Source organism: Suricata suricatta, chromosome 16, assembly GCF_006229205.1.
Source record: "Suricata suricatta isolate VVHF042 chromosome 16, meerkat_22Aug2017_6uvM2_HiC, whole genome shotgun sequence".
NCBI lineage: Eukaryota > Metazoa > Chordata > Mammalia > Carnivora > Herpestidae > Suricata > Suricata suricatta.
Window position 1 is genome coordinate 50,655,997 of NC_043715.1, and position 6,898 is coordinate 50,662,894.

General features: G+C 65.6%; 1 protein-coding gene across 1 annotated transcript in view; it reads right to left on the reverse strand.

Moving 5' to 3' along the window:
* The window catches only part of LMTK3 (lemur tyrosine kinase 3), a 12,158-nt gene that overhangs the window by 4,735 nt on the left and 525 nt on the right, over positions 1-6,898 (reverse strand). Inside the window, exons 2-7 of the mRNA XM_029924342.1 lie at positions 6,753-6,871; positions 6,129-6,213; positions 5,927-6,048; positions 5,638-5,787; positions 2,637-5,158; positions 1-86 (exon numbers count right to left, since the gene is read on the reverse strand). The exon at positions 1-86 is cut by the window's left edge and continues 267 nt beyond it. Of these exons, the coding sequence (XP_029780202.1) occupies positions 1-86; positions 2,637-5,158; positions 5,638-5,787; positions 5,927-6,048; positions 6,129-6,213; positions 6,753-6,871 (3,084 nt within the window). The remainder of the gene's footprint in view (positions 87-2,636; positions 5,159-5,637; positions 5,788-5,926; positions 6,049-6,128; positions 6,214-6,752; positions 6,872-6,898) is intronic.

A 6,898-nucleotide genomic window follows, 5' to 3' on the forward strand; every position in this document is an offset into this window, starting at 1 on the left:
CTCCCACGGGGGTCGCCGCGGGCCCGGCCCCGGGAACGGCGTGAGCGTGAGCGGCGGCAGCGCCAGAGAGAGCCGCGAGAGCTTGGCTGCGAGGGGAGAGACCCGGTGAGCGCCAATGCTCCCGGGGAAACTGAGGCATGCCCTCCTGCCTAGCTGTGTATGCTCAGGTAACCTCGGGCCACGATATGAGCCTCGGTTTCCCCTCCTGTGAACCAAAGGGGCGCTCTGGGGCCTTTCTGCACGCCCTACTCCAGGGGTTAACCCTCTCCTTGACTCCCCAGTCAGTATTCAGGTCACAAAGCTCCAACTTCGCTGGGCCGCCCAGCAGGCCTGAGTGCCCCGGGCCCGTTAGCCTCTCCAGGCTCTGTCCGCTGTCCACACCTCATTCTGACTTGGCCTCCATCCAGCCACTGGGGCCACCTCCCCGTTCCTCCCACCTCTGAGCCTTTGCATAGGCTGTTCCTTCCGCCTGGAACTTCCTTTTCTAATTCAAGCCCCATTCCTCTTCCAGCTCGGACTGGGCTTTGAGGCCTTCCGAGCTCTCCCAGGGGGTCAGGCCAGGCTGTCTGCTCTGCACCCCGGAATAGCTCCTTCCAAGCAGATTATCTAGCACGTGACTGTATCTCTGTGGGGATGTGATTCACGTTTGCCTTGTCAAAGAACAGAGTCTTGGATTGGGCTCCGTCTGGCTGCATCCCCCAGCGTGTAGAAGCCCACAGCCAATATCTGTGGGATTAATGAATGAATGTTCCCTGCTACGTAATGCTGACTGAAGTACTTTCCCTCTCAGGCCCTCAACTGGCCAGACAACAAAATCAGGGTGTCTAACCATCTCCAGGTTTTCGCCCTGCCCTAAGATTCCCTGATCTCAGCCTGCTGGAAGGCAAGGACTTTCAGGTCCCAGGTCACTTGCTGTGTGCCCCAGGACAAGCAGATCCGCCTCTCTGTGCCTCTGTCTCCTCACTGGTCAATGAACAGGGCCACCCATTCCTCCATTAGTGCAGAGGGAAGTGGTGCGACAGGGGCAGGGGTGGGGATGAGAGAGGGCCAGGGCAGAGCAGGGAGAAAGCCTGGATGTGGATCGGGTCACTCTCCACCCTTTGTTCACTCCATTTCGCTTCACTGGCCTTTCGCTGTTCCCCGAACATGAGCATGCCAAGTCCGTGCCCATCTCAGTGCCCTCCACCCGAAACACCTGTCCCCCAGATGTCCACTCAGCTTACTTCCTCCACATCTGCTCAAAAGTCAGCCATCCATCTTAGGGTGATGGGGTTGGGGCTTTGGGGGAGCTCTCAAGGAGCCCTCAGGAAGGACAGGGCAATAGCCTTCAGAAATGAGGAAGGCTTTCCAGGGATAGGGAAATTTGAGTGGGGTCTTGAAGGATGCATAGGAGTTCATGCAGTTTAAAAAAAAAAAAAGGCAAGCTATTTCCAGCATCTTCCTATCCAGCAACACCATCTGCCACCAATCCTCTGAGGCTTCTTAGCTGCCCATCCCCTGACCTGGGGTCTTTCCTGACACCACTGGTTGCAACCTGCCCACAACAATCTCAAAGAAGTGGTATCTCACACCACAGGCTTCGAGGAAGGAAAGTTCTGGGCCCAGCTCCCTTCCTGACCTTTCCCTCCTGATAAACAGGAGTCAGGCTCCTCCGGTAAGCAGACAGTAGCCTTATCCTCAAGTGTGGCTGTGAGACCGCCTGGACGACACAGGGCCCAGTCGTGTATGACTGTCATACCCCCATTTAAGGAAATCGGTCCTGTGGGTGATTCTGATGAAGCCACAGCCCCTTTGCTCATGTCTAAACAGGGGCCGTTTACCTTTCTCTTAAATCAGTCGCCCTCTGTGACAAAGCATTTTCTGCATTCCTACCAAAACTCAGTTTCCAGGAAAAGCACGTCTACAGTTTTCAGGCCACCAGGAGCACGGTGGGGGTGGGGGGCAGGGAGGCTCTGCAGCTCCCCGGGTCCCAGCTCTGGGCAGCTCAGGGCCCGACACCCAGGATAGGGGCCTCGACTTGCTGGAAACCGTAAACCCGAGATCACACGCTGGCGCCCAGCCCAAGGATAAGCTTCGTTGCAATTGGATTCAACCGTTAAAAGCCCCAGGACTCTGGTTTAAAAGGGAAAAGCACCAGATTTGGCCACACCAGGTGGGCATTCCCGAGTGGCACTGAGAAGGGGCTGCCTTTCCCCCCCCCCAGCCCCCACCCCACCTCGCTCAGGTGACTGCTTGCATCCCCCCAGGACTGTCTGGCCCCCAGCGGGCATCCGGGGTTGAGACCCCAGGTCTAAGTGAATTGCAACTGTAAAAAAGCTGGGCGTGCCAGGCCCTGAGCTAAAGTCCCCCGGAGTCCTAACATTTAAGCCTCCCAGCCCTATCAGGTAGATGCTATCCTCGTCATCCATTTTTGGTGGGGAAACTGAGGCACAGAGTAGTAAGGTCGTTTGTCCAAGGCCACAGAGCTAGAGGGGGATTTGAGCCCAGGCGGCGTGGCTCCAAGGTTTGCTCTCATTATTGCCAGCCTGACCTGTCTGCCACCCAGGAGCCTGAGGCCGTGCGCTCGGCTGTGCATCTTGGCAGGAGCCAGGCCTCGGCCCCCAACCTCGCTCCCCTGCTCCCAGCAGCCTCCTCACCTTTGATCTGCTCGCTGTTCCCCTGAGGAGGTCCCAAGTCCAAGAACAGTCGTGGCATCTCGGGGCCCTTCCTCTCGGGTTTGGGGGGGTCCCCGTCTGTGCTGGGTGCTGTGTCTCCGCCGGCCCTGCTGTCTGGGACCCCGGGCTCTCCCTCGGAGGCCACCTCCGGCCTGGCTCTCTGGGGCGCTGGCTCCGGCCTCCTCAGCTGGGCTTCCGGCAGCGGCGGTGGCGGCGGCGGCGGCGGCCTCGTGCTGTCTACCCATCCGGCCTTTGCGTCCACGCCGCTTCCGAGGCCGCCGCCGGGGGCCATCCCCATGCCCACTGGGGCTCGGCCCCCACTCCCGAGGTCCAGCCTCCCAACCCCGGGGGCTCTCGGTGCCCCCCCAGTCTCGGGGGCTCTCCTCTCGGTCCCGGGTTCCAGCACCCCGCTCCTGGGGGCTGGGCCAGTGGGGCCAGGGGCTGTCTCCCCGCCGTTCCGGGCCAAGGCCACTGTGCCGGGCTCGGGGGCTCTCTCCAGCGAGGTCTCTGGGGCTGGCACCCCACTCTCGGGCGCCTTCTCCCAGGGCCCGGGGGCTCTCCGAGGCCCAGTCTCTGGCAGCCTCTCCGTGTTCCTGGGAAGCCTCAGGCCCCCATTCTCGGCCACCTTCTCCTCGATCTTTGGGGGTGTCAGGCCCCCATTCACCAGCACTTTCTCTTCTCTCTCGGGGGACCTCAGCTCCCCATTCTCCAACGCTTTCTCCTCCCTCCTTGGCGGTGTCACCTCCCCATTCTCCAGCACCTTCTCCAGCGCTTTCTCTTCTCTCTCTGGGGTCCCCGGGCCCCCATTCTCTGCCACCTTCTCCTCGATGCCCGGGGCTCTCTGTCCCCCGTTCTCCAACACTGTCACCCCGTTCACGGGGAGGCTCGGGTCCTCGTTCGGGCTTGGGGCTTTCTGCCCGCTGCCCAAGACTGCGGGGTCCCTGCTCGGGCCCGGGACTTTCTCTCTGTTCCCGGGACCTCTCCCCACCTTCCTGGGTCCCGTCTCCCGGGGGTTTGCCCCCTTCTCCCCCAGGAGGTTCCTTGTCACGTCCTCCCGCAGGGACATCAGCAGCTGCTCGGTGCTCACTTGAACTACGAAGGTCGGCTTCTCCCGGGTCCCCGGCAGCGGGAGGGGACCCGGGTCTGGGGGTGGCCGGGGCGCTCCCGGGTCGGGGGGCTCGGGGGGAGCCCGCGGTCGAGGGACCCCTTCCTCCTCGGCTGCCCCCCCGCCTGGGAAGACTCCCTCGGGGGAAAAAGGGGTCTCGGTCTCGTAGCCGCTGTCCCCCGGCTTGGGGCCCGGAGACGACAGGCCTGAGCCGGGACTGGCCACGGCCGAGGGAGGGTCGGGGGACACGGCTGGGTCCGCGGGGGCCCGGGGAGGTGGCGGCGGGGGGGGGGGAGCGGGAGGTGGCCCCCGCCCGGGGTACTGGGGCGCCGCCGCCCCCATGAGGGGGTCCAGAAACTCGGGGGGGGCCGAGGCGGGGGGGGCCAGGGGCAGGTCGGCTAGGGAGCCCCGCTCTGCCCGCAGGGACGAGTCGTCCTCTGGGGGATGGGGGCAGCCAAGAGCGGGGTGGCCCCCCCAGCCAGCAACGGCATCCCCCCGCTCCAGGGGCAGGCAGGAGCAGGCCCCCTCCCGGCTGCACAGGGGACAGGGTAGGGGGCCTCGGCGGCTGGGGCCACCCCCAAGGCTGCTGCTGTCTTCCCCCGGGGAGCTGCCCTCCTCCTCCTCCTCCTCCTCCTCTGCCCACGGGGCGGTACCCCGCTCGCCCAGCACCTCGGCAGGGTCTCCGGCCAGGGTCTCCCCGGCGCCTCGGCCCTCGGGGTCCCAGCCACTCAGAAGGAAGCTGCCTGATGCCGAGGACTGGGCCGGGAAGGGCCGAGCTGCGGGGAAAAGGGGGGAGGCCCAGGTCTCGGACACCAGCTGGGGGACCTCGGAGGGGGCCTGGGAGGCCTGGGGGGCAGGCACCCCTGGGTCCAGGGGGTCCCAGTCGTTGGGGAAGAGGGGCTCGGGCGGGGAGCCGTGCTCCTCCAGACGGATGTAGTACTCGCTGCTCACCGAGGGGCTGCGGGCGCTGATGACCGGCAGCACGCTCGGCGTGGACAGCGCCTCATAGAAGGGATTGGAGGGGTTGGCGTGGGGTGCCGGGGGCGCGGACGCCGGCTGCCACGGGGGCGCCCCTCCACCCCGGCCGGCCCCCCGCCGCGCCTTCTCCCACAGGCACTCAAGGTTGAGGCCACGGCTGCTTTCAGTGACCGTGAGCACATCGTCGGGGTCGGCCCCAGGGAAGCCATCCAGAAGGGGGAACGGGGAGGAGAGGGTCCCCGGGCGGGGCGCACTGTGCTGGGGGGGCCAGGGCCAAGGGAAAGGGCCGTCTCGGGGCGGGGGTGGTGGGGGTGGGGGCCGCGGGGGGCGCTCAGAGAGCAGGTAGGTGAGCTGCAGTTGGAGGTCAGAAGCCGAAGGGCGCTGGGCAGGTGGCCGCCAGCAGGACTGAAGGATGTCGTACCTGGGGGAGAGGGACGAGGCGCAGGTGAGTGAGGCGGAGTCCCAGGGAGAGGGTGGAGGGCTCTCCGGGGGCAGGGAGAGACCAGAGAGAGAAGAGGATTGAGATCCAGAGAGGGGGGACAGAGACCCGGTGTGCGCATGCACGTGTGTGTTAGAGATTGGGGGGACCAGAGGGGACAGCAGCGGATGTGAGAAAGTGATATTTAGGTGGCCTTCCTGTTTGAGCGGTGAGTCCTGGAACCAGAGACAGGCAAACAGGAGGGGAGACTAGGGTTCAAGTGCTAGCTCAGCCCCTGCCCGCCTTGTCCCACCTCCTCCAGGTAGCAGGTGCTGCCAACAGGTGTGGGGGCAGCTCCGCTCCACTGGACGGGGTGGCGAGGGGCGAGTGAGATTGTGGGGGGGGTACAGGGCGGTGAGGGGCTCTGGGACATCCTGGGGTGGGATGGGGATCAGGGTGCGGGGCTCAGGCCCTGCCCTCACCAGTAGTCTGCATAGGGCAGCTTGAGCCTCGGCCGGGCCAGCTTGACGTGCTGCTGGCGGACCACGAAGGCGAGGACCTCTTCGTCGGACAGGTGGCGGTAGGGCTGGGCCCCAAACTCGAAGAGCTCCCACAGGGTCACCCCCAGGGACCTGCGGGGAGCAGAGGGCAGAGAGAGGTCAGCGCTGTGCCCAGCCCCGCCTGGGGGTTTCCACAGCCATAGCCGCCACCACCCCCGCCCCCCCCCCCGTGACCCTTCAGCCCTCCTTGCCGCCCTGGGGGCCCCCTCACCAGATGTTGCTCTCGCGGCTCTGGTCCACCACCATGAAGGTCCCGTGCAGCTCCCCGAGGAGCTCAGGCGCCGCCCAGCGCAGCGGGATCCACAGGCGCTCGGGGGTCAGGTAGTAGTCCTCCTGGGGGGGCGGGCCGGAGCGCGGTCAGGCGGGGCGGGGCGCTCCCCCCGCTCCCCGCCCTCATGGAGGCCAGCCCCAACCTTGTAGTTGCTGTGGGCTAGCCCGTAGTCTCCGATGCGCACGGTGAGGTCGGAAGTCAGCAGGCAGTTGCGCAGGGCCAGGTCGCTGAGGGCGGGGCAAGGAGGTGAGAAGCAGAGCGCCTGGGACGGACCGCCCCCCCTCGCTCACGCTCGGCCCACCTCTCAGGCTCCGCCCCCTGCCTCTTTTCCTTCCGCCTCTTCGCCAACCATGATTCCCCCACCTCCTCAGGTCTCCTCCCCTCCTGACTCCTCCGTCTCCTCTAAGATTCCTCCCCCGGATCCTCCCCCTCTCCTGACCCCTCCCCCCATGGCTCCTCCCCCCGTCTTCTATGACCCCTCCCCTCCTGATTCCTCCCCCTTTCCTGACTCCTCCCTCTCTTCTTCTGACCCCCTCTCCTCCATGGCTCCTCCCCCTGTCCTCTATGACTCCTCCCCTCTCGTGACTCCTCCCTCTCAAGTCCTGGCTCCTCCTCTCCGTAGCTCCTCCCCTCCCGACCCCACCACTCTCGCTCGTGTGGTTGAGCCCCTTCCCTGGGGCCCTCCCTCCCACCCCCAGAGCTTCGCCTCCTTCCCCTAAGTTGTACCCCAACCTTCCCCCCCACTTCCCGGCTCCCCGGCAGCCACCTGTGCACGTAGTTGTGGGAGTGGAGGTGTGCCAGCCCGCGAGCGATCTCCAGGCCCATCCTCTGCAGTGTCCGCAGGTCCCGTGGGGGCAGCTCAGGGGACAGGCCCTCAGGGGGCCGCTGGGCCCGGAGGTAACGCTTCAGGTC